Source organism: Rhinolophus sinicus, chromosome 12 (genome assembly GCF_057876585.1).
Source record: "Rhinolophus sinicus isolate RSI-liver-muscle chromosome 12, RSI-T2T, whole genome shotgun sequence".
Taxonomy (NCBI): Eukaryota; Metazoa; Chordata; class Mammalia; order Chiroptera; family Rhinolophidae; genus Rhinolophus; species Rhinolophus sinicus.
The window spans coordinates 22,907,292-22,932,781 of record NC_142512.1 but is presented as its reverse complement, the minus strand read 5'-3'; the positions used below and the strand labels follow the sequence as shown (position 1 = coordinate 22,932,781).

The 25,490-nt window shown below is 36.8% G+C and overlaps 1 protein-coding gene across 1 annotated transcript; it reads left to right on the top strand.

The window, feature by feature from the left end:
• The first annotated feature begins 305 nt into the window (after positions 1–305).
• Positions 306–24,606, top strand: UTP6 (UTP6 small subunit processome component). The gene is made up of 19 exons (XM_019750725.3): positions 306–501; positions 1,725–1,809; positions 4,797–4,838; positions 5,080–5,172; positions 5,840–5,887; positions 6,343–6,406; positions 7,748–7,866; positions 10,543–10,620; positions 11,783–11,864; positions 12,382–12,463; positions 13,302–13,483; positions 14,051–14,130; positions 14,494–14,571; positions 16,891–17,070; positions 18,036–18,116; positions 18,386–18,495; positions 19,380–19,446; positions 21,878–21,950; positions 22,725–24,606. The coding sequence occupies exons 1-19, from the start codon at positions 410–412 to the stop codon at positions 22,880–22,882; spliced, it is 1,794 nt and encodes a 597-aa protein (XP_019606284.3). The 5' UTR covers positions 306–409; the 3' UTR covers positions 22,883–24,606.
• Positions 24,607–25,490: the final 884 nt, after the last annotated feature.

Sequence of the window (25,490 nt, the reverse complement as noted above, 5' to 3'; positions counted from 1 at the left end):
GTGGGATGGGAGCAGAATAAAAGGAGACAATATTCTGCAAAACATGCATTTCGTGCTACTTTCACGTAACCCCTACAGACCCGACAGCGCTTTTCCGCCCCCAGCCCTCGTCTAACGTAGCTCGGCCTCAGCCCCGCCCCTCCACCCTAGTCCACTAGGGTCCTCCGGGGAGGGAGGGACCCTCGCTGCAACCCCACAGTCAGCCACAGGGAGGTGACAGCGGCCGCAAGAACCAGAAGGCCTCCTCCAACAGCGGAGGCGGCGGAAGCGGAAAAGGCGGGACCTAAGGTGCACGTTACGTCAGCACGTGCGAGCGTAAGCGCCAGGTTTTGGGAATAGGTGGTGGGTCCCTTCGGCGCGTGTTGGCGGCTAAGAGGCTTTCTCGGTTGGGTTCTGCAGTGTTGACCTCATGGCGGAGATAATTCAGGAACGCATAGAAGATCGACTTCCTGAATTGGAACAGCTGGAGCGCATTGGACTGTTCAGTCATGCGGAAATTAAGTGAGTTTGCTGAGGAAGAGCTGGGGCGGGCTGAGGGGAGTTGCGGCGTGTGTGTGGCTGGAAGAGGGATGGGGAGCCCTTGAGTTGTGTTTATTTTTTCCTCACATGACGGAAGCCCATTTTCAGATTTTGATGATGTCTAAAATCAATTTTTCATTTATTGCAAGGTGATCCGTCCATTTATTCACCAAAAATACTGACAGCTCTTCAAGGGGCCAGGTCTTGGGGCAGTAAGGATGATAAAACCGGGATTTCTGCCCCTCAAGAGCTAACTGCCTTGTATATGATGGGAGAGACAGACTAATTAAACATTTTGATTATAGTGCGGTGTACTGTAAGTTGATTATAGTAGAGTGTACTGTCTAGAGATGCGAAGAGAAGGCTGTGGGAGCCCAGGAGGGGTAGAGAAATCTTTATAACAAGACTTAAAGATGGGGAATCATTTAATTCAATTTCGCATTTTTACCCCAGAGCTTAGCCAACAACGTCTGGCATAAAGTTGGCATTCACTAATTTGCTAAAATTAAGTTGAATAATTTTTTATGGTTTTCTCTATTTCTTAATTTTCAATGACTGTGAATGTAGTAAAGTAACTATGGGAGTCTTAAAGTAAACCTTTGTTAAACACAACACAACAGTGTAAATGTTATTAACTAGAGACAATTATTGGTCTTGCACAACTTGCGTTAAATTCTCCTAATATGCACATGTTGTGTGTTCATTCCTTAGCTAAATACAATGAGTGATTCTTCTCCCGTAAGTCCTTTGTAGTAGTAATAAACTTTTCTAAGTAAAAACAGTCTGGGTTGTTTTTTTTTAATCTGCATGGTGAAAACTCGGGAGAGGAATTTAGGAAAGAGATTTGATTATTATTAAAGCCTAAGTGACCCGAATTTGGAGGAAAGGAAATCTTTACTAATACCGTATATAAATAATATAAAGTACTTAATATTATTTGCTTTGCTGGTGCGAATGTTAGTGGTCCTGGCAATTGATTAGGATGATTTTTATGAAAGTTTTAAAATACATCCTGATGCCTTTAAGGACACAGAAGTAATATATAAGAGAATACTTACTTATGAAAGATAATAATTTGGGAATTATATGTTTTGGTAAATATGTGTTTTAAATATATTAAAAATAAAGAAACTTAACAAAAACCCTAAAGTTACTTAACTTTTGCTCTTTCTTAAGTGTTACATTTTAAGTGGCTTTCTCCTCAGGGCTATCATTAAGAAGGCCTCGGATCTAGAATACAGAATACAGCGAAGAGCTCTTTGTAAGGAAGACTTTATCAATTATGTTCAAGTAAGTGAGTAATTTTATTACCTTTTAATCTTAGAAATTTTAAATCAATTATAGAACGGAGAGCTTGATGTCAATTTTCTACAATACTCTAGAATTGATGATTAGACAGGTAATTTTTGAACAAGTGCAGAGATGATTTGGGAGTAGCATTGCTCCACTAAGTCTTTAGTCCTTGGCAAACTGAACTTTTTTTTTTCTTTTATGGGGTTAATGGATCAGAGACTGCCAAAGACACAGTGTATCAGGATTTTAGCAAGAGATTTGATAGACTACCTCTTGTGGGGGAAAGATAAAGGAGAGTGAGTTTGATGATAGTAGCTGGTTGGAAAGTTAATAATTACGTGTCTATAAGTCTGTCAACTTAGAGATGTCCTGCAAGGTTCTTCAGTCCTTTATTGAATGGACCATTTCAGTGAAGATAAAATATACATGCTAGACCTGTTTTCAGGTGGGGGAAGAATAGCTAATATATTGGATGACAAAATGAGGATTCAGAAAGAACCCAATAACAAGATGAAATGTTATAAGACTAAAGTTTCTGAGCTTAGATTTAAAAAAAAAAAAATCAACAAACAATATATGAGACCTAGCTAAGAATCTTGTATTTGGAAGAGGTCCTAGGGCTCATAGTAGATTGCTCTTTTAAAATGAGCTGAGAACATATGTCAAAAATATAATCTAATTGACTATATTAACTAAAGTAGGGTGTTAGGTAAGTTAGCTGAGGAGAGGACATGGCAAACAGTAGGCCCTCAGATGTTGGTTTGAAAACAGTTTTGCACTTATTAGACCATGTCTAGAGCACTGTGTTAGGCTCAAGACTACATTTTAAGGACTTTGAGAGGTTGGTTGGGAGGCAGCCAGCACGGAAACCTTGTTCTAAGAGGAATCATTAAAGGAAATAGGGATATTTAACCTTAAGGAGACTTAAGTGGCAAATAATTTCCTTCTTCAAATATTTAGGAGTCACGTGCAGATTAGATTGATTTGTTTAGTTTTAGAGAGCATAACTGAAATAAGATTAAAAACATGTACATGCACATACTCTTACATATGTATTCCCCTGCCTGCATACAACCATGTAAACTTGCTGTGAGACATAAGTAGCATTTTAAACCAGTGAGGTCCTGGTTATCCATATTATAAAAGTAAAATTAGATCCCTTCCTCACATAACACAGAAAAATTCCTGCTGCATCAAAAGGCTGAATGTGGGGGGAAAGCTTTAAATCTTCTACAAAAAATACGAAAGAATGACTTCAGTTAGGGAGAGATTACTTAAAATCAATGAGACTGTGAAATCACAAACCATGAAAAGAAGATTGATTTGACTATGTTAAAAGTAAAAATTTCTGTACAGACAAGACACCATGAATAATGTAACAAGACAAGTCACATGATGGGAGAAAATTGGGGAAGGGGTTATTACTTTGTGAGGGGTATAAATGTCTTGTTTTGTACACCTGAAACAAACAAACAAACAAAATATTTGGGACACATGTAATTAGGCTCTAGATTATATAAAGAACTGCAAATCAAGAAAATGAAAACAACTGGAAAAATGTGAACATGTAAATCACAAAGGGGAAACATTATTTGTTGATAAACTTATGAAAAGATGTTGGCCTCATTAGTAATCAGGTAAATACAGAGTAAAACCAGGATGCAGAGCTACTTTATATCCATCATATATTAACAGATGTTTTAAAGGTTGACATTATCAGTATATAATTGGTACAACCACCTTGCAGAGTAATTTGGTAATATCCCATAAAGTTAAAAATACGTATACTCTGTGACCCAGCAATTTCATTCAGTCATACAGTAAATATTGAGTACCTACTATGGTACTGATTCATTCTGATGGGGTTACACCAATAAATTAAACAGACAAAAATCATTCCTTCAGGAACTTACATATTAGTGGTGGAAGTCTGTATATACTTTGGAAAATTCCTGGATATGTCCACAAGAAAAGTACAAGAATATTAATTGCAGCCTTTTGTAATAGAAAAATTGGAAACAAATGTCAGCAGAAGAAAGAATAGGTAACTTGCACATTCATTCAGTGAACTGTACAGCCGTTAAAACGAATGGACTTAAATTTTCGTGTGCTAACGGATATATCTGAAGTCATAATGTTGAATAAAAATATGGAGTGATGGGTACAATATGATGCCATTTATAATATAAAGTTTAAAAGCATTCAAGCAGCATTATAATAAAGTTCAAAGTCATGCTTGAGAGTGATACAGTCAAGATAGTCATTTCCTCTGGGGAGGGAGAAGAGTGGAATCAGATATGGCAATAGGGGGCTTCACTTGTATTTCAAACGCTTTCTAACAAAGCTTTGAAGCAAGTAAAGTAAATGTAGGCTTTGATGTAGCAATGTAGGAGCTAGTTTCACGAGTGTTCTGTGTGCTTAAAATATTTAATGAGGAGTTTTAAAATGAAGCATGCAGTCTTGTGAGGTCCTGAGCTTTCTGTCTCTAATAGTCTATGCTGAGGTTTAGACAGGAATTATATAGTAGTGGGTTTTAGAGAGCCTTAGAGGTTCTAAGTGGTTCTTTAGAGAGGAAGGAAGGGAAAGCCAATTAGGCACCCTGTTGCAGCCAGTACAGAGCTATTATCTGCTTTATTTGCTTGTACATTAGCTAAAAATTTTGAATGGTTAATTTACTAAAAGTTTGAATACACTTGTAGACTAGAAAGTTAGATTGGTATTATACATCTTATAAGTTTGTATCTAAGATGTTTATGTGTATATATTGCTAATGTATATATTTGTGAATTTTACAGATATAAGGTGAATTTTCAGTGAGTGCTAGACATTTACTGTAAATTATGCTTTTTGATAGCAAATTATCTTGTTTTATATTCTTGACTTTTATTTGCTTTATGATTTTAAATGCATTTCCTGCATATTTAAAAGGTTATAATTTTTCTTGTCTTTTTTTTTTTTTTTTTTTGTATGTTTTTCTTCCATAGTATGAAATTAATCTTTTGGAGCTGATCCAGAGAAGAAGAACTGTACGTAGATGATTTTCTGGAAGTTAGAAAAAATATAGAATTAAGTAGTGTGGCTCTATAGCTAGAACTTGTATTTGGGGAGCAGTTGGCATTGATAAATTGTGGGGTGATGTGCTTATAATGGATATTTGTAATTGTTTAGAGAGGAATTGCTTTATCAGTTATTTAATGACCTAGTAGGAATGCTTCTTTGGATAAATGTGAATAAGCTGAGGCTTTGTATTTTTATGTTCCTTTTTAGCGCATTGGGTATTCATTTAAGAAGGATGAGATTGAGAATTCTATTGTACACCGGGTACAAGGTGTCTTCCGACGTGCTTCAGCAAAGTGGAAAGTAAGTGATCAGAGAATCATCAACTGAAGATATATATTATACATATTATGAGTTGGATATTCAAATGTATGGTTGTATATTCTTACCTTGGGTGTCTTAGTACTTATTCTAATGATGGAATCAGTATCATTACTTGAAACCAGTTATCAAACCGTTAAGAAAATTGATCTCATTATTCTTTGAGGATGATGTTGAAAAGAGGGGATTTGATACATAATTAAGGATAAAAAAATTGGGATTTGTTTGGATATATCTCTAAGTAAAGTACACCAAAGATTTGGAGGGGGAAGATAAATGGTTAGAGTAGGGACAGTACCTTAATGACTTGATTTTCTTCAAGTTCGGTGCTGGGACGGGGACAGTATGATATGGGAAGTAGTTTGGGTTCCTGGGAATGACACATTTTGGGTTGCTACCCTTTATTGAGATCATTTAACAACGCCATTGAACAAATTGGATAGACCACAGATTTTGTCTTGGAGCATAGTAGGTGGGAGTGGGGGAACAGATTGAGTTATAGTTAAGAGAGCTCAGGGCATGATGAGGAAGAACCTAATAGGCTGAGGGGTGTTGTAACACAGTGGATATTCTGAAATCTGCCTGTTTCAAAGGTGTATTATGTATACAATTCAAATTCAGGCAGCTTACTACATTGCTTTTCTTGCAGGATGATGTTCAACTTTGGCTATCCTATGTTGTCTTTTGTAAGAAATGGGTGAGTATTTGGGCAGCCGTGTCTTGCTCTCTCTTTCCTTCTTTTGGTTAGTTGACTTTTTAAGCCCCACACTTGATTACTGAACTCCATGTTTTCTCCGAAGGTGTAGGGTTAACAAATGGGAAAAGAACCCAAGAAGGCTGAACTTCAGTGTAACAACATTAGCCTAGCTGAATCACTAAATGGTTTTCAAGTCAGTTGAAAAGAAAATGATCTTTATGTGCATTTGTTCATTAAAGTTGAATTTTTTTTTTTTAATATTTAGAATGTTTATGTAGGATGGTTTAGGTAGAAGAAAACTATGAGCACATACATATTTGTTTCTATGTCCCTAGCAATAGCAGATCTTGCCCCTTAGATTTTACAGTTGGTAAGCATATAGAACAGATCATTTAAGAGATTAATGACAATGATTTCGCTGTGTAGGAAGTAGAATTTTTCTTCCTCTTTTACAGGCTACCAAAGCTCAACTTAGCAAGGTATTCTCTGCCATGTTGGCCATTCATTCAAACAAGCCAGGTATGGTGAAATCCTTGTCAGGTCTTTTTTTTACCTTTTATGTAGACTCAAGCTCTTTTGGAATTTGGAATTTATTTTGCTTGATAAACCTAAAAGAAATTATTTTAAGAACTTGGCCTTCGCAGTTTTCGTTCCTGAATTTCTACATCTTAGTTCACCCCTGCCTGCTGTGTACTAGTTACTGTGTCAGTTGTTATGTGTGCAAAAAGGACTACGTTTCTTTTTAGTTGCTGGTAAAAAAACTTTTTTGGTCCTTTGAGGGACATTTTGTTTAGAGGCAGTCATATTTAAGGGATTTTAAAAACATAAGGGAAAAAGATTAATACAGATTTTACAAGAGTGACTGACACTGAGTAGGAACTCATGTTTTGTAAGAGAAAGACTTCTCTTGTGATACTGTCTGTGTGGTACATTATTTTACAGTGGAGGTACTCCATTGCCTATGCTCAAGTATCAGGCTCAATGAGACATTTTACACTACACAAGACTCAAATAGGCTACATTTGGCACCAGTTTGTTCAGAAAGATGCAGGATAGCATTAGGTGTGTTTCTTTAGTAGAGTACTCTTAGCAGTTCAGAGGCTAATGACAGTTCAGGTGTGAGGGGATGAGACCACATGAGTGGGTAGAAGAGCCACTCTGGCTTAGAAGACCCACGGATGAGTGTAGTTTCCAGGGATCCTAGAAAGGACCGTTCTCAATTTCAGGAGGCACATGCTCAAAAAAGCCCAAAGCGATGGCTCTCTACTATTTACAGCCCTCCTAGTCCAGATGTGATTACCAAACCATGGGTCATTTTTACCAAAAGCAGTCTTGCCTGGTAACATAGCTGACCATTGTTTCTAGGGAAATAGTTAGAATGCTACCTCAAGGTTAATTTCCCATGTCATAGGACAAAAAAAATTTCTTTTAAACCCTTTGTTCTCAACAAGTATAAAAATATTTTGAAAATTATGAGGCATTAAAAAAATTAGACTATTTTAAATAGAGAAAAGAGCAAAATAATTTTATTTCATTGATTCTAAGATGCACAATTTTTCCAGCATTTGAACACTTAAAATTTGTATGTGACTTACAATGATGTTGACCTTACATCTGATGAAATACAGTAATAGGCACATAAGTACTTTTAGATATTAACATTTACCTGTTTGCTTCAGAATACTCTTTTTTAATCTTAGACAAAGCAACAATACAGATAATCATTAGAAACTCCCTCATCCACTTCCTCTTTCAGTAGGATTAAAAAAAAATTCTTTGACTATTGAAATGGGAGCATTAGTCTTTTTTGTCTGACTTGATTAATTTATTGAAATGAAGCCTCGTGTTCCTCCTTTATAGCTTTGTGGATTATGGCTGCCAAATGGGAAATGGAAGATCGCTTGTCTTCAGAAAGTGCAAGACAACTATTTCTTCGAGCTCTGCGCTTTCATCCACAATGCCCGAAACTTTATCAAGAAGTGAGTGTGTAAAATAAAAATAAAATTGTCCCTTTAGAAGAAGAAAAAAGAAGTGAGTGGGTGTGCACATAACGTGAGAGAGTGATGTCTCGGTTTGGTCCTCTGGAGACATATTCAAGTTAAAAAAGACTTCGATTTATGGAGGCTAGGGATAAGTAGGGGAGCTGCTGGGGAAAGGGACCCAGCAGGGTATTTCTTGGCCAGTAGTAAGTCAGCTTTGACCTTATACATCTTCCAGGTTCATAGTGACAAATTGGAACTCCTACCTGTCCATTTGGTTCGGAGGGATAGGGAACTGGACCCTACCTTTTTTTTTTGTTGGGGGCCAGGGTTTAGCCATCCTTATACCTTTGTTCTTATGTTTTTTTCTTCTCCCTCTTTCTCTTTTTTTTCCCCTTCCCTCCCTCCCTCTTTTCTTTTTCCTCTCTCCCTTCCCTCCTTTGTCTTCTCTTCCCCTTTTTTCCCGTTCTCTTTGTTTCTTTTTCTTGAAATGGATACTTCCTTCCCCTCTTGGTGGATTTATTTCTGCTTGAAGGGATGTATTAGAAAAATGATGGCCATACATTTGATTAAAAAAATAAATTCTGGAAAAAGCCTAGGTGCTAAGGGGGAAAAAATACGGCTCTTCATGCAAATGGGTTTTGTAGCTGTCGCAACTGTATTTTTGGTCTTGTAGTAATTTAATGATGTTTTATATTGTAGTCTTGTATCCTTTTGTTATTGTATGGTGTTATTTATGGTTTTTGGAGGCTTTCATAAATGCCTATGGTTGTATTTTCCAAAATGGAAACAGATTTGCTTTTTCTTATGAAAAGTTATTAGAATTTATTATAAATAGTTCAGAGAAAATAGTTTAATGAAAAAGTAACAGAAAAAGTACTCATAATCTTATCACCCATACTTTTATGAATATTATAGATATTTAAACCAGGTTTTATTTCTGAAAAGTGGGATTTTGCTACATATTCCTGTGTTCTGTATTTTTACCTAACACATCATGAATGTAGTTTAGTGTTATAATAGTATATATATTGGTGGTGTTCATATTTTCTGGTCTTAGGACCTCCTTACGATCTTAAATTACTGAGGAACTCTAAAGATTTTTTGTTTGTGTGGGTTATATTTATCAGTTTTTAATTTTATTGAAAATTAAAGCCATGAAATCTAAAAATAATAATTTAAAAATAAATTTTACATGTTAATGTAGATTACTTATTTTTAAATGAAAATAACTCTAAAACAAAGTTTAAAGAGAAGAATCGCATTATACATTTCTGCTAATCTTTTGAATATCTGACTTAATCAGGGACAGCAGGGTTCTCAGATCTGCTTTTGCATTGATTGTGGGTGATAGCACCCATCATGTTGTTCTGAAAAACCTTGAACTCTTGACATAATAAGAATGAAAGGCAGATAACATACTAGTATTATTATGAGAATAATTTTGAAAGGGTGGCGGGATCACCCAGGTATCCCCAAGTTACATTGTGAGAACCTCTAATGTACATTAACTGTTCTAATAGTTGCTTTAAAAAACAACTAAATACTGGTTTTTATTTTAAAAGTAGTACGTATTTGTAGAAAGCCTTGGAGAAAAAAGAAGGAAAAATGTTTGATTAAGGACAAATGCTATTAACAAAATGGTGCATTTTTTTTTCTGTGTACATTTTTCCCATAGTGGTAATTGTGTTATATGTAAAAGTTTGTAGCCAGCTTTAAAAACAACGTAGAATAACATTAGAATTGTAGTGCACCATTACTAAATTGTTGTAACTATTTTATGACTGCATTAGCAGTCTGCTTCTTTTATAACCTATCTTACTGTTGTGGGGCGCTTAGATTGTTTCCAGTATTTGCTCTTACATCTTTGTGTGTGAAACTTTTAGGTATTTAGGATTATTTCCTTATGATAGATTCCTAGAATCAATATTGCTGGTTTAAAAGGTATCAACTTTTTTATTTTTTTTAATCTTTTATTTATTTAAGTGTGTTTTTCCAGGACCCATCAGCTCCAAGTCAAGTAGTTTCACGCTAATTGTGAAGGGCGCAGCTGACAGTGGCCCAAGCGGGGATCAAATGGCAATCTTGTTGTTAAGAGTACCGTACTCTAACCAATTGAACTAAGCGGCCGCCCCTAAACTTTCTTTTTAACTTGGCATTTTAATATGTCTTGTAATAGAATTCAAAGTAGTTATAAAAGTTGTGGGTAAGCCCAACTTTACAGTAGATGTTAATCATGCATTAGTTTCTGTTTATATAGCTTGATATAACATCGTTACCATGGATTTGTTTTTCCAAAATAGTTATAGATTCTCAGGAAGTTACTAAGATAATACAGTGAGGTCTGGTGTAGTATTTACTGTTTCTGATGGTTACATTTTATAAAGTTAAAATATTAAAGTCAGGAAATTGACATTGGTATAATGTGCAAATTGTTCACTGTCACTTTTTTCACGTGTAGGTTTGTGTAACCACCACAGCAATCAAAATACAGAACTGTTTACATGATCACAAATTTCTCCCTCCTTATCAATGTCAGCTGATTTTATAACAAATATACTACTCCCCCCAAACTTTCTCAGATCTGATATTTATGTGTAAAAAATGGCATCTTATGTATTTCTAATTTAAAAAATTATCTCCAAAGATTTTCAATTCATTATTTCCCTTCTGTAGTACTTCAGGATGGAGCTGATGCATGCTGAGAAATTGAGGAAGGAAAGGCAAGAATTTGAAAAAGCCAAAATGGATGTGGTAAGATCCTAATGTATTGTCACTTGTTAAAAATGTATAGTGTTTTGAGCCTGCTTAGGAGTAAGAGAAAATCTTTGAAATGTATTTTTTTTAATGTTTTTTTTTATTTTATTTTATTGGGGAATGTTGGGGAACAGTGTGTTTTTCCAGGGCCCATCAACTCCAAGTCAAGTCATTGTACTTCAGTCTAGTTGTGGAGGGCACAGCTTAGCTCCAAGTCCAGTCGCCCTTTTCAATCTTTAGTTGCAGAGGGCACAGCCCACCATCCCATGCGGGAGTTGAACCGGCAACCTTGTTGTTAAGAGCTTACGCTCTAACCAACTGAGCCATCCAGATGCCTCTCCTGCAGCTTAGCGGCAGCTTGTTGTCTTCAATTTAGTTGTGGAGGGCGCAGCTCACTGGCCCATGTGGGAATTGAACCGGCAACCCCGTTGTTCAGCGCTCTCGCTCTAACCACCTGAGCCATCCAGCTGCCCCCACAATATATTTTTCTTCCAATTTAATGTCATAGTTTGAAACTTTTAAAGTGAGTCTAGGGTTGACTTAATTAAATGGGCTTAGTAATAAAAATGGAATTTTGTGCTTTAAAAATAGACATTTGGATTAGTTGATGTTGTCTAGTCTTTTTTTTTTTTTCCCCAAATGCTGGTCTTTAATACTTTATGATTTTGTTAAATGACATAATGGGTTGAAGGAACTCAATAAAAGTTGTGAAATATGTGGTTTTTAGCCTCCTTTTTTATGTATTTTTTTTTACATGACAATAATTTTAAAGATGTTTTAGAATGTTAGAGCTGTAAAAGGATCTTTGCTATCATCTGTTATTGTGGTTTCCAGCTCTGGCCTTTTTTATCCAATTAAAGTCTTACACAGAAGGGTAAACAGGGCATGTAGAACCTGACCTGTTCTGGTCCAGATGCAGAGTAAGGCCTTAAGCCTTGTGCTCTTGCCACCACTCTAGGAGCCTGAGCGAATACAGTTCGAAGATCAGTGGTCTTGTTCAAGCTACACATTTTACAAGTAAGGCAACTGGCCCAGAGAGAGACGTGATTTGCCAGAGGTCAGGTGGCACAGGTAGCCTCGGACTGTTCATTTTGATTCTAGTGCTTTTTCTACTTACTGGCACTATCTGTTAAGTGATATTTAATATGACATTCTTTAGGGACACCTTGATTATCCTGAAGAAATCCTTACAGGCGAATTGGCACGGATCATCTACAAAAATTCTGTAAGCATAATTAAAGGTAGGTATCTTTTGAAAGTTTATTTATGGTGAGAAAGTGAAACTATAATGAGGAATACCTTTAAATAATTTTGAAAAATTTCTGTTAGAAATTCTGTTAGAATGTGTATAAAACCCTGATGGTAGGAATAGTGTCTTATTTCTTTCAGAAAAGACATATTTCTCCTTAGGGTATACTTCAACATTTCAGTAAGTTTTTATTGAGTACTTAATTCATTTGGGGAGTGGAAAAGAAATAGATGATTTAATACATTCCTTTATGCCCTTAGGAAGTGTAGAATAAAAGTTAGAATAAAAGTTACGAATACTCCAAAATAATAATAATAATATTAATAATATGGCTTTGCTTGTGTAATGGAACTATGGGTGTTTTTTTTTTCTTCCCTATTTTGTCCTGTCTTCCAATTAAAAACAAAAAAAACAAAAAAACTAAGTTCAGTACATCAAGAAGGTGGTACATTTAGAGTAAAGTGGTACTTTTAGAGTCTTACTTCCCTCCCCGACTTTTTAAATTTTAGGTGCAGAGTTTCATGTGTCACTGCTTTCAATTGCACAGCTATTCGACTTTGCCAAAGATCTGCAAAGAGAAATTTATGAAGAGTAAGTAAAATAGTGGAAAGATGAATATGTCTGTTTCTGATCTTGTGATAAGGGTTTGAGGTTGATTATTTAGAAAGTGGGAAAGAAGATACCACACTAAATCTTTGGCAGAAAGCTAAGTTTTAGGACTATTGTGTCATAGTAAATTATATAAAAAATATATTCCTAGAGAAGTTTTTTGACTCACTATTGGCTTCCCTTGGGAAATATTTTCCCTTTATTCAATCACAAATAAATCCTATAGTTTATAGAAAAATCTATATTTCTGCTTTCCCGGCATGTCTTTTGTCCATAAAATGAGAGTTGCACGCATGAATGCACTTTGGAATGTTCATAGTGAATGCTGTAGGTGTATTTATTCTTTAATGTCTGATTATATATGGTTTGAGAATTATTTGTAGCCTACCTCGTGGGTACCTTACTCGTAGGTAGCACCTCTTACTTTCATAGGAGATAAAATAGAAGTTGGATCAGTTTGCTCTTTGGATATCTTCAGGATTTTGGTAGAGGATTAGGTTGTACTTTGCCTCTATTACAGAATAAGGTTCTCCAGGGCTTGAGGACGATTTACTTTTGAGAGCTAACTTGAAAGTCAACTTTGTGAATAATGTCTGCAACATTTTGGAACCTAATAAATGTGTGACAACTCTGATTCACTGGCAAAATTTAAATAGTGACTGTGAAGATACCTGAAGAGCCTATTGGGAAATGACTCTTCCAGTACTGGGATTGTTAAAAGGATGTCCTGGGTACCCTTTTAGAGCTAGGGAACTGTCTCTTTGGTATTCTGAGTTAGTCTCATGTCATAGGGCTGATACCAGTAACCTGTATTTTTCAGCCTCCAAGTACTGCACACAGATGACCCTCTCACTTGGGATTATGTGGCACGGAGAGAATTAGAGATCCAAGCGCAGCCAGAAGAGCAGCCGGCCACGAAACATGCCAAAGCGGTGGAGATGGGCCGGAAGGAGGAGCGGTGCTGTGCTGTATATGAAGAGGCAGTAAAGACTCTCCCTACAGGTAAACTTCACCACCCATGGTGTGCTGGAGAAGTGATGGTATTCATGAATGTGAAACTGAAACTCCTGTTCCCATGACCAAAATCGATTTCAGGAAACTTCTGCGGTAGTTTACAGTGTACCTGGCTTTCCAACTTGTTCTTTCTCTAGTGGTGAAAGATGAGCTTTTATGATCTTCCTTGATAGTAGTGGTATTTGCATTCATTTATTTGGGGGAAATGATACTCAGGAAATGATAACGCAGAAGGTTGTTTATTCCTTAATTATCTTTTGATATAAATTTACTTTAAATTTTGGAATACTGGAGTATTAAGGTAGAGGGGATGTATAACATGGATAAGGCTTTTAATTTTTATATTTATGTCATTACTCAGTACTTTTTCCCCACTACTGAAGATGTTTGGTTGTAATCAGAACAACTTCTTTTTTCAGAATAACTTTTTTTTTTTTAAAACCAGACTAGTTGAAACTCTTCTTCAGAGGAATTTTTCCTTCAAAGAAAGGATATATGATTGGTAAACTGAGAGAATTGGTGATCTGATCATTGTAATCTTTCTGACTTTTTCAGAGGCCATGTGGAAGTGTTACATCAACTTTTGCTTGGAAAGGTTTAGTAAGAAGACAAATAGCCCGTCCCTCAGAGCGAAGGTAAGGACTTACATGTCATGGGTATAGTGGGTAACTAGAAAGGGACTGTCTTCTGAGAGAAGGACAGACTTTTGGGGCCTGGGACAGTTTCCAAGAACTTAGTGCTTAACTGCTCTTTCTCCTTGTGAGTGACCTGTCATCCTGAAGGTCTGAGTCTGCTTTGCCCTTGTACTGGCCACCATGTTAGGAGGTGCTCTCTTACTGGGCTGTGTTTGGTGCAGCTGTCTCACTCTAATCATAAGTGAAACCACCTCAGTCCCTGCTCTCAGCACTCAGAAGGATGCAGAACTGCTTTTGTTCCTGTCAGGCCAAACACCTCTGCTGGGATCTTTGTAATGAACTGAGGGATTTTTCTGATTTCAGAGGCTGGAAAGAACCATGATTGCATTCAGGAAGGCACATGAACTCAAACTTCTACCAGAATGCCAATACAAGCAGTGGGTAAGGACACGAACACATTCACTGCCTATTACATGTACTTAATTCCGGTTGCTTTGTGCTGGTGTCATCTGTTTTAATATATATAGTTACGTGACTAAGCCCATTATTTAGTTTGGTATGGTAGATGTAGAGAGCAGTTACATTTGGCTCTCAGTATTTGGTATATGCCAAAAACGAAATCTGTACCAGTAAAAGGAGGAATATTATTTAGCAGAAAACACTCAAACAAGGAGTCACAATTTGGGTTTATTTTGTTTGTCCACCCATCCATCTTTTACTGAACAGCCTTTTCCTGAAGTTTCAATCTAACTGTCTGGCCCAGATTAACCATTGGTACAACAAAAACAGGTTAGATGTGTTCCCTGTGTCTCAGAAGTTGACATTCTAGTAAGAGGCGTATTAACCCATCCTTACCCCAGGAGTGGGTAAGGACTGTCATAGAGACCGGAGTAATGCGATGTGGGAGTAGGTACATAGCTCTAGATGGGGTTTGCCATTTAATAGCTAGGTGACTTTGGCGAGTCACTTAACCTTTCTGAGTTTGTTTACCTGATTTTAAAATACTGATAGTGATCCTTGTTGTTGCCACCTCACAGACTTGTTGAGAGCATTACCTGAGACGATGGATGTGTTAGTGCACTTAAATACTTTCTTCATAGGGTAAAACAAGTATCAAAATCTTTATATTTGTTGAGTGCCTTTAATTTGTGTGACTCCTGATTCATATCTTCATGCAATTTTTATATAATTACAATTAATTTTGTGCTATTTTGTATTTTCTTTATATTAACATTTAAAAAGTACTTTTTCCTATATATGTTCATAATATCCATACTGTACACTAGTCTATTGTATTATACCTTCTCCCACTATAGCATTGTCTGGCAAAAATCCCAGATCTGGATGAGTTCAGCTGCCTCCGTTGGAGTTATTGAATGTCAGCAAGGCAGTTACATCCTGTGCGTCCAGATGGGCTTTGCTTTGAGTATTGCCTTGGTGGTCCTGCTCTCTTGCCATTATTGCTTATTTTGCCATTTGCCACTCTGGCCATTTCAAACATCCTCTGCTCTCCAAATCTCTCAGGCTATCCTTCTTAAGCCTGCCACTTCATCACTCATTTCGTGACCTTGACTTTAATGAAGAGTCCCTCAACATATTGCAGCTAAACTTAAAAAACTGCTGATTTCTACATCTATCTTTTCTCCAGATTATTCTCCACAGAATGATCTTTTAAAATTGATTATCGGATTAATTTGTGGCTTCCCACTGTCCTTTGTATAAAGCTACTCAGTCTCATTAATTTGGCTCCTGCCTGTATTTCAAGCCTCATGTGCCAGTTCTCTCCAGTTTACATCCTACCCCTCCAACCATTGTGAACTTGGATTTCCTTTCACATCCAAGCTCTCACTCATCTTCAGCTTTTTGCGCATGCTGTTTGGAGAGCCTTCTCTTTTCCTGTGGATTTCTGCTTCCGCCTGACTAATGTGTGCTCTTCCTTAAGTCTTAGCTTAAATGGCGCTTCCTTTCTGGGAGTCCTTTCTCCTCACTGCCATAGACCCTGTTGGGTGCTTGTACTTTGTACTCTGATAGCATATTGGAGGCTCTGGGTGCTAGAGAATGTACCTGTTGTCCTCATTTTTTAATCTGCTGTATATAGTGTACAACAAAAATGCTTGCTGAATCACTGATTTTATACTGCCATTTATTCTTTTTCACAATTTTGTAAAATTGAATTGGCTTTATGTTTTTCCCCATAAAAGAGTGTGTATAAAAGTATTTTGAACAGATAAGATTTCCTTCTGTTGATGTACTCGTTGGGTCATATTTGTTAAAATAAAATTCCCAAGTTTAAGATAGAAGCATTTTATTACTCTTGTTTCATAGTGTCAAATTATATTTCAGAAAAATTGTATCAGTTTATAGTGTGCCCAGTTGTGTTTGAATGAATTAACTTATTTCCTTACCACCCCAGAAATACTGGTTTTATCTTTACTGATTTTTATATTCTGTTTGGTGGGTGTGGGTTTTATTATAGTGAACTATTTTATTAAAAACTTAACTTTCAATCTGTATTATTTAGGTCCTCTAATGTTTACCTCCTCCCCTGCTCCCCCTTTGTTTTGTAGCCTTGGGAATAGGAGCAGGGAATGGAGGAGGAATTCCAATTGTTCACGTTGTGCCTGTTTGGCAGCCATGGTAAAGGCTTAGTGGAAAGGCATTTGAAGTTGTTGCCTCATATGAGCTCTGTATTTGTCACGCATTACATAGGGCATTTCGCTTTCAGTAGTTAATGTTCCAGTGATACTTTGTCTTACCTAGATTGAGTTGTTGCTGCGCCATGACTTCTTGAAGGAAGCGCTGCAGGTGGCGGTAGCTGGCACTGCATTGTTCAGAGACTCCGTAACGATGTGGCAGATGCGGCTGCAGGTGCTGATAGACTCAAAGAGCCCGGATGTAGCCAGGCTTTTTCAAGAAGCCTTTGTGCACCTGAAGCCCCAGGTCTGTGTGTTGGGTCTTTTATGTTTCATTTTGTTTGGCAAATGTTTGAAGACTTCAGCCAAAGCTCATGTGGGGTGTCCTTGTGTGATGCGAGCTGGCCCCAAAGTGCATTCGTGATGATGGGTCAAGGCTCAAGAGTAGAAGAACTTCCATTTAATGGCCTATTTCTAATTCTTTATGTGAAAATTGACTAAGTTGTATAAACTTTGTGTTCCATCTAGGTATCTTACCAGTGAGAAATATTAATAGAATATTGTTCTCAGTTGGCTTCTAAAGCTGAACTTAAAACACACATATATTTCTAAACCTTAAAGTTTAAAAGCCTAAACCTTAAATCTTTGCAGTGAATCTTTTTTTTATATTAGTAGGAAAAAAGTATTCCAGAAGTTAAAGTGGGAAAAAAAAATCTTTTTTTTTTCCCCCATGGGAAAAAATAATCTTAATTGTTTTACTGCTCATTTGTGTGTGACTCTGAGACATGAGTGAAGATCAGCTATTTCAGCCTAGATTAATTATAATGTGTGTTGTGGTTCCTAGAGAGCAGAGATATGATCTGGGTTGCTATGGGTCTGACCAGCTATGTGCTGTTAATTACTTAATTAACTAATAGCTTATTGATGGTAATAACTATAGCCAGCATCCTCCAGTAGAAGGGAACTATTGGGTTGGTGCAAAAGTAATTGCGGTTTAAAAGGTTAAAAATAATTGCAAAAACCGCAATTACTTTTGCACCAACCTAATAGCATTAGCAGGAGAGTATTGCTTTGGGTGATGTGGTCAGATGGCTGGCCGTGTTCTGGCATGCCATTCCTCTGGGCACCGAGGATTCTGTCACACTGAGGACAGGCTGGGAGTGAATTAATGTTTTACATATTGATTATCGTAGGAGGAACCTGTCTTTATAGTGATAGTTTTCAGAGCACAGTGCTAAGCTTTCATTTTGTAACTTTTTTTATTGTAAGCAGGTTTGTCTGCCATTGTGGATTTCTTGGGCAGAGTGGAGTGAAGGTGCCAAAAGCCAAGAAGACACTGAAGCCATCTATAAGGTATAGGCACGATGTTCTAAGTTTCGTGTGTGGGGAATGAGCAGATAGGTTCACTAGTTGGCTAACTTTCTATAGCAGCTGTTCCTAACGCACTATTACTAGGTTGGTGCAAAAGTAATTGCAGTTTAAAAGGTTAAAAATAATTGCAAAAACTGCAGTCACTTTTGCACCAGCCTAGTAATTGAGCAGCCTGGGATGGTGCTGGGAGAATTTGTTTTGATGTTTATAAATTTCCTCATGCAGCTTATCGTTTTCCTTTTACATTGTAGAAAGCTATCGTAGCTGTCATTGGTGCTGACTCAGTCACCCTGAAGGAAAAGTACCTGGATTGGGCCTATCGAAGTGGTGGCTACAAAAAGGCCAGAGCTGTGTTTAAAAGGTACTCCCAAATGTTCATAGCTCGTCCTGTCTCTCCACTCCATACTTAGCCCCTGGTACCCCCGAGGTTTTATATGTCTCACAGACAGTATCTGAGGAAGTAATCCAAGAGACTTTTTAAAAAAGTTTTCTTTTTGGAACAGTAAAAGCAGTTCATACTCATTGTGGAAAAATTTTATTGAAGAGATAACTAATAATTTATTGTAATCTCATCAAGAGTAAAAACCATGTTACTATATCATTTTAAAATTTGTTTTTCACGTATTTGAGATTTTACTATAACCACTTTTTTTTGGTGTCTTTTTTAAATGTTTATTGGGGTGACAATTGTTAGTAAAGTTACGTAGGTTTCAATATAATCACATTTTCTATACCACTTTTATTGGTGAACATTAGACTGGCCTTTTCCCTATCAGTAACATTTCTTCATAAATATCATTTATTAAAAATAGCTGTATGATATACCACTTTGTGGATGTGCCATGATTTTTTTGGCACAGTAATACTACTTTGATGAACATTTCTGCACAAATATTATTTGACCATGTTGGAATTGTTCCTTAGAATGTATTCTTAGAAGTGGAATTATTGTTCTCCTTTAGAAAGACCTTGAGATGTAAATAGTAGAGGGAACTTAAAACTCTGAAAGTGAGAAAGAACAGAACAGGAAGAAAACTGGATAGGAAAGAATTTGGTGGTGAAGAGAAAGTCATTGGAGATTGAAAGCGTTGAGAGTGACTGGTGGTCAGGTCGAGTCCTTGTATTGAATTGTGGCCAGGTCTTCATTAAACCAAGTGTTGTGGAGGCTCTGACATAGGCATTTGTATTCATGAGATGTGAGAGGCTCTGTCATTGTGAAAGATAACAGTTCTCCCCTCCTTTTAGTTTACAGGAAAGCCGTCCATTTTCAGTTGACTTTTTCAGGAAAATAATCCAGTTTGAAAAGGAGCAAGTAAGTGTTCTGTGTATACATTTCTTGTCTGGGAAAATGGATTAGTGCTTACTAATCAGTTGCAGCATTTTGACATTTGAAAAGCTCTCATTGTAAAACTATGTATTTCTGGTCCCTTTGTTCAACCCCTTTTTCCATAGAGATGGTTTAGGAATGGTAATCATGTGAAGAAGAGAAAGTACATGTCTGGAAAATAGAAAACTTAGATGTCACCTCTAATAGGAAGTGCTCCCTGCCAGGCTGGGTGAAGCGCTGCTTCTCTGTCTCCACAGCATCCTGTTTGTGTCTTGTATTGGGCTGTGAGGTAAAGAGTAGGCAGGCAGTAACTGTTTCTGGTGTTTTTAACTGAACACGTGAGTGAGGAAAAATACAGGAAAGTCTCAGTTAAAATAATACCCAAAAATCCAAATGATCTGTAATCCCACCACAGTAACACAACCAACCATATTTCATTTATTTTTATAGTTTTGTTTACTTACATACACACGGTTTTGTACTGTTTTATTTCTGACTTCTGTGCCATACGGAGAGTCTCTTTCTCGCTCTTTCACCTAACATTTTGTAAACACATTCCTGTGTTTTTACATGGTTATTTTTTTTAGTGATTGTAGTATTAGTCTTAAACCCATAATTTTCTTAACCATTCCGTTACATGTAGGTTGTTTCCAGATTTTTTGATATAGAAAACAAAGAGTGCTGTAAGCATTTTGTTTATATTTATATAGTATTGCTTTCTTTTGAGTTATTTTCTTGAGATAAATTTCTAGGACTGGAGATACTAGTATTTTTTATAGTTGTTTATATATTACCAGATAGTTTTCCAAAATAGTTGTACTTATTTATAGTGATAATTAGCAGATATATCAGTATACTTACTTCCACCTCCAAGTATTCAGTTTTGCTTTTTCTCCTTATTTTGGTGTTTTTTTTGTTTTGTTTTGTTTTTAAAGATTTTATTGGGAAAGGGGAACAGGACTTTATTGGGGAACAGTGTGTACTTCCAAGACTTTTTCCAAGTCAAGTTGTTGTCCTTTGAATCTTAATTGTGGAGGGTGCCGTTCAGCTTCAAGTTGTCCTTTCAGTCTTAGTTATGGAGGGTGCAGCTCAGCTCCAGGTCCAGTTGCCGTTGCTAGTTGCAGGGGGCACTGCCCACCATCCTTTGCAGGACTTGAGGAATTGAACTGGCACCCTTGTGGTTGAGAGCCCACTGGCCCATGTGGGAATCGAACCGGCAGCCTTCAGAGTTAGGAGCTTGGAGTTCTGACTGCCTGAGCCACCGGGCCGGCCTATTTTGGTGTTTTGATTGCTGTTTATTTCTTTGAATTTTGAAAAGCTAGAGCAGTTCAACTCTTATTTTCATAGTTTTGATCATTGAGTGGGTAAATTATCTGTTCTTGTCCTAAAGTGTAAGAGATAGTATAGCATAATAATTAATAGCCAGGCTTTGGATCGATAACATAATAGTTATGTGTCTTGGGCAACTCACTTAATTCTAAGCCTTGGCATCCTTATCTTAAAGGAGGTCATCGTACCTTTTCAGGGGTGTGAGGGTTATAAGACCAGAGGGAATACTGGGTCGAAAGGAATTTGCAGTACAATGGGCATTATGAGTCTTAACAAAGTGTGATTCTGGTTTTCATGTATATGTAAGCTATGAGGTTAAATTCACTTCTATGAAATAATAGTCTTAGTGAAGAAAAATTTGAATTAGGAAACAGTTATTTGACTATATAAAAATATTTTTAAACTGAAGATGTTAGTCTGCCTTGTAAAGGAAACAAAAGAATACATTTAAATGGAAGTAGAGGTAAAGAATGAACATTCATTGATTGTAAAGTTAATACCAGCTGTTATTGGCTAGGTACATAATTAGTCAGCATTCTAATTTAATCCTTGTAGTTACTTTTGAGATGTCATCCTTGTGTTATGAGTAAGGACACTTAGAAGGTCAGAGGGTTTAAAAAATTTGCTGAAGGTCATATAACTAGTATTTATATACTTTGCCTTGATACGAAATGTTTTAAGGTGGACATAGCTAATATGTGCCAGAGCCCAGATAACTCAAAAGGAAGAAATCCCTAGCCATAGGGAGTAGAACCTCCCGCATTTATTTATTTATTTCAATCCTACTTCTCCCTCAGGGCTTTCAAACATACTTTCCTGTGAAGCTGCCCATGTTCCTCCAAGAATTTATTAGGCTTTTTCCATGCTACCATAGCAAAGTGCTTTTTATCACTGTTTGACACTTACTTCGCTCTGGAAGTAAATGCATATGACTTCTCTCAGGGTAAGTTGAAAGCCAGGCTGTGTTCATCTTAAGCCACAACCCTCCTCTCCTTAAAATACCTAATAGATGATAGCTGTTAACAGTGTGGTTGAAAGGAATTTATGACATTATAAATTAGTCTTAAGATTGTCTGATTATTTTTAGGAATCTTGCAAGATGGCGAACTTAAGAGAATATTATGAGAGGGCTTTGAGAGAGTTTGGATCTACAGATTCTGGTGAGTAAACTTCAGTTATAGACATATCAGTCTGTTTGCATGTGTGGTCTGGAACTTTTCAGTACGGTTAGAACAGTGTTTCTTTACTGGGTCGTGGCCCTTTTGGAGAATAAAATTTGTGTCCTTCTCCTACCTCTTCCCTTACTTTGTGCATAAATAAATACTTGGAGATGTAATTTTGCTTATAATTTAAAGTTCATAAGCTCAAGAGTCCATGGGTCTTCTATTAAGAACGCTGGGTTAGAGAAAGATTTGCTTGATTTGGTTCTCTAAAACATATGGTATTTGTCAGGGAAAGGTTAATAATGTAGGTCAGAACAAAGAGGAGTGGGAATTACAGCAAAGGATAGTGGGACGTTAATTGACATTAGTTGTCATTGACTACTGTCACATTGTCCACATTTATAGGCCTTGTAAAACATACTTCTGGGCACTAGGTATGTCACCTAAAATCTGTTTTTAGGCACTCAAAAACTGACATGTATTTGTTAAACTCATATTTAAAAAACAGATCTTCTGATGAAATGAATGAAAATGGCATTTTGACTAACCCAAGTAAATTTTGTTTAGCATGGTAACAAGGTTATGGTGAACTCATTTTGATATACTTCAGTGTAAGGAAGCTGAGAGAGGTATTGTTTCACATAGTTTTCTGTGGAAATAAGTTCCTTAGAAATCTTGTGTTGAATCGATATTAAATAATTAAGCTTACCTATTGAAGCCTTGTCAGTTACATATTATATGTCCACAGTAATTTTTTTGTTCCCGTTAAAGATCTTTGGATGGATTATATCAAAGAAGAATTGAACCACCCCCTTGGTAGACCTGAGAACTGCGGACAAATCTACTGGCGAGCCATGAAAATGTTGCAGGGAGAGTCAGCAGAGGTGTTTGTAACTAAACATGCTATGCATCAAGCCGGCCATTTGTGAAAAGAGGAAGAACAAGCCAACTTTGTGAAATAGTATTGTAAGCCTTCTGGGTAGATTGGTGTTAGGAGTTCATCTACAATTTGCTTAGAGATGGCAGACAAGATGGCTGTCTGATTTTGAGATATGCTTTAATTTTGTTAATACATTATTCTTTAATTCCAGAAGAGAACTGCTGTTCAGTGGCCAGAGGCTACTTGTTGGCGCTGGATCTACTATAGATCCTGAATGTTGTCCAAAATAATGTGGAAATCATACAACTGAAGTTTCTTTTATTACTCCCGGGGTTAAGGATGAATATCTCTAGACCTAGGGGCCAATTAAAATGGAGGAGAAAGTACAGTTCTGTTAGTTTATTCTTCCCTTATTATAAAAGTATGCATGGTGTGCATTTGATGTAGAAAATATGGTGGGAGTAGAATAAGGAGAAGAAAATAAAAGCATCCTGTAATATCATCTGGAGTTAAACTCAGTAATTTGATTTCCTTTACCAGAATTGGATTTATCCTGTTAGATCATTTACTCATTCATTCATTGAGTGCCCATCATAAGCAGGAAGGAAGGGAAGCTTTTTTGGATGGAGGTAGGGGTTAGAGGAACAGAGCTGAATGTCCTGAAAACTGGTTGAAGGAGCAGAGAAGGATGCTGGGTATTGGGGAAAAAGTTGTTGTTTAAGAAGATCAGGATGTTATACAGGTATCTTTTATCTCTGGGACTGATCTGCAAAGTAGTGTTTATAGTGGGCAGGGCTGCCAACAAAAGAAGGGCAGGGATAGGGAGCATATTAGAGAAAGGCTTCAGAGCCCATGATGGAGGATGGCTTAAAGCACAGAAGGGCATTCTGGGAGTAGGGGAGGCAGTTTTTGAATTTTATATCCTTTAACATAATGTTATGATGTCACTAGGAGAAGCATTCAGTACAGTTTATTGATGTTTCACTTAATATTAGGTTGGTGCAAAAGTAATTGCGGTTTTTGCAATTTTTCAACTTTTTAAACTGCAATTACTTTTGCACCAACCTAATATTATGTTGTTTTTCCATGTCATTAAAAAGCCTTAAACACATTTAATGAATTTATAACATTCCCTGTAAAATTCATAACATTCTGTGGTTGGACCTTGTCGGTTAGACCTTGTTATTTCTAATTTTTTCTTACTATAAATGCTGTTGATGATTTTTGTAAATCTTTGTTCACATCCCTGGTTATTTCTTTAGGAGACTGACATCTGACAGAATTGTTGGATTAAAGGATATAACTTTTTAAAGGAGTATATATATTGCCAATTTGTAATGTATAAAAAGACTTTCAAGAAATGTATGAAAATGTCAACACCTTTACCTGTGGTGGATACTTTATATACACACACACACACACGTTTTTTTTTTAAATTTTAATTGGGGAATATTGGGGAACAGTGTGTTTTCTAGGACCCATCAGCTCCAAGTCAAGTCATTGTCCTTCAATCTAGTTGTGGAGGGCGCAGCTCAACTCCAAGTCCAGTTGCCGTTTTTCAAGCTAGTTGGGGGGGGTGGGGGTGCAGCCCCCTGGCCCATGTGGGAATCGAACCGGCAACCTTGGTGAGAGCTCGTGCTCTAACCAACAGCCATCCGGCTGCCCCGGATATTATATTTTTTATTTATGCCATTTTAATGGGTTAAAAGTGATACATCATTGTTTTAATGTGTATTTCTTTGGCATTAATGAAGTTAATGTGGTTTTCCTGGTTCTCTTTTCATGTTTTGATTTTTGTAAAACTCATTTCTTACTAATTTATAAGAGTTTTTTTATGGGGGGCGTGGAAATACTGGGGAACAGTGTGTTTCTCCAGGGCCCATCATCTCCAAGTCAAGTCATCGTCCTTCAGTCAAGTTGTGGAGGGCGCAGCTCAGCTCCAAGTCCAGTCGTCGTTTTCAGTCTTAGTTGCAGACGGCGCAGCCCACCATCCCATGTAGGAATTGAACCGGCAACCTTGGTATTATGAGCACTGTGCTCTAACCACTGAACCATCCATCCATCCTGTTATTTGATTTAAAATAAAAATAATTTCCTCTTTTCCCTCCTTTAAGTCCCAGGAAGTTTAACATGCTAAACCCTTATGTGGCATTTTTATTTTAGGAAAGAGATACATGTTGCATGCAAGAGGAGAGGAAAGGGGGTGGTGGTTGGCTTCTTATAGCAAGGCTATGAAGGTGGGTCCCCTGGGTCCCACTTGTATCTAGTTCTCACTATTGCAGGTTATGAAAATGCATCTAGCTAGTTCACCTAGAGCTGTACCGTTAGTATGGTAGTTTCTAGTTAATGTATGGCCATTTAAATTTATTAAAATTAATTTGATTTTTCATTTATACTGGCCACATGTTTACCATATTGGACAGCACAGATAAATAGAACTTTCATTCCCACCATCACAGAAGATTCTGTTGGACATTGTTGACCTAGATAGATCCAATTAGATTTGGTGAAACTGACTCATGGGTCAGAACAGCACACATTAATTGATCACATTCTCTTCTCTGTAGGAAAGTCTATAAGTCGTGAAAAAGAAAACAAATATTATTTATTGTTACACTAAAATTTTTCAAATGTGTTATACAGTTTACAAAATATAC

Excerpts from the sequence above, each read along its gene's own strand:
- UTP6 (XM_019750725.3), top strand. The coding sequence starts at position 410 with ATGGCGGAGATAATTCAGGAACGCATAGAAGATCGACTTCCTGAATTG. Across the intron at positions 4,839-5,079 it reads TGATCCAGAGAAGAAGAACT|CGCATTGGGTATTCATTTAA; the intron begins GTACGTAGATGA and ends GTTCCTTTTTAG. Across the intron at positions 10,621-11,782 it reads AAAAAGCCAAAATGGATGTG|GGACACCTTGATTATCCTGA; the intron begins GTAAGATCCTAA and ends GACATTCTTTAG.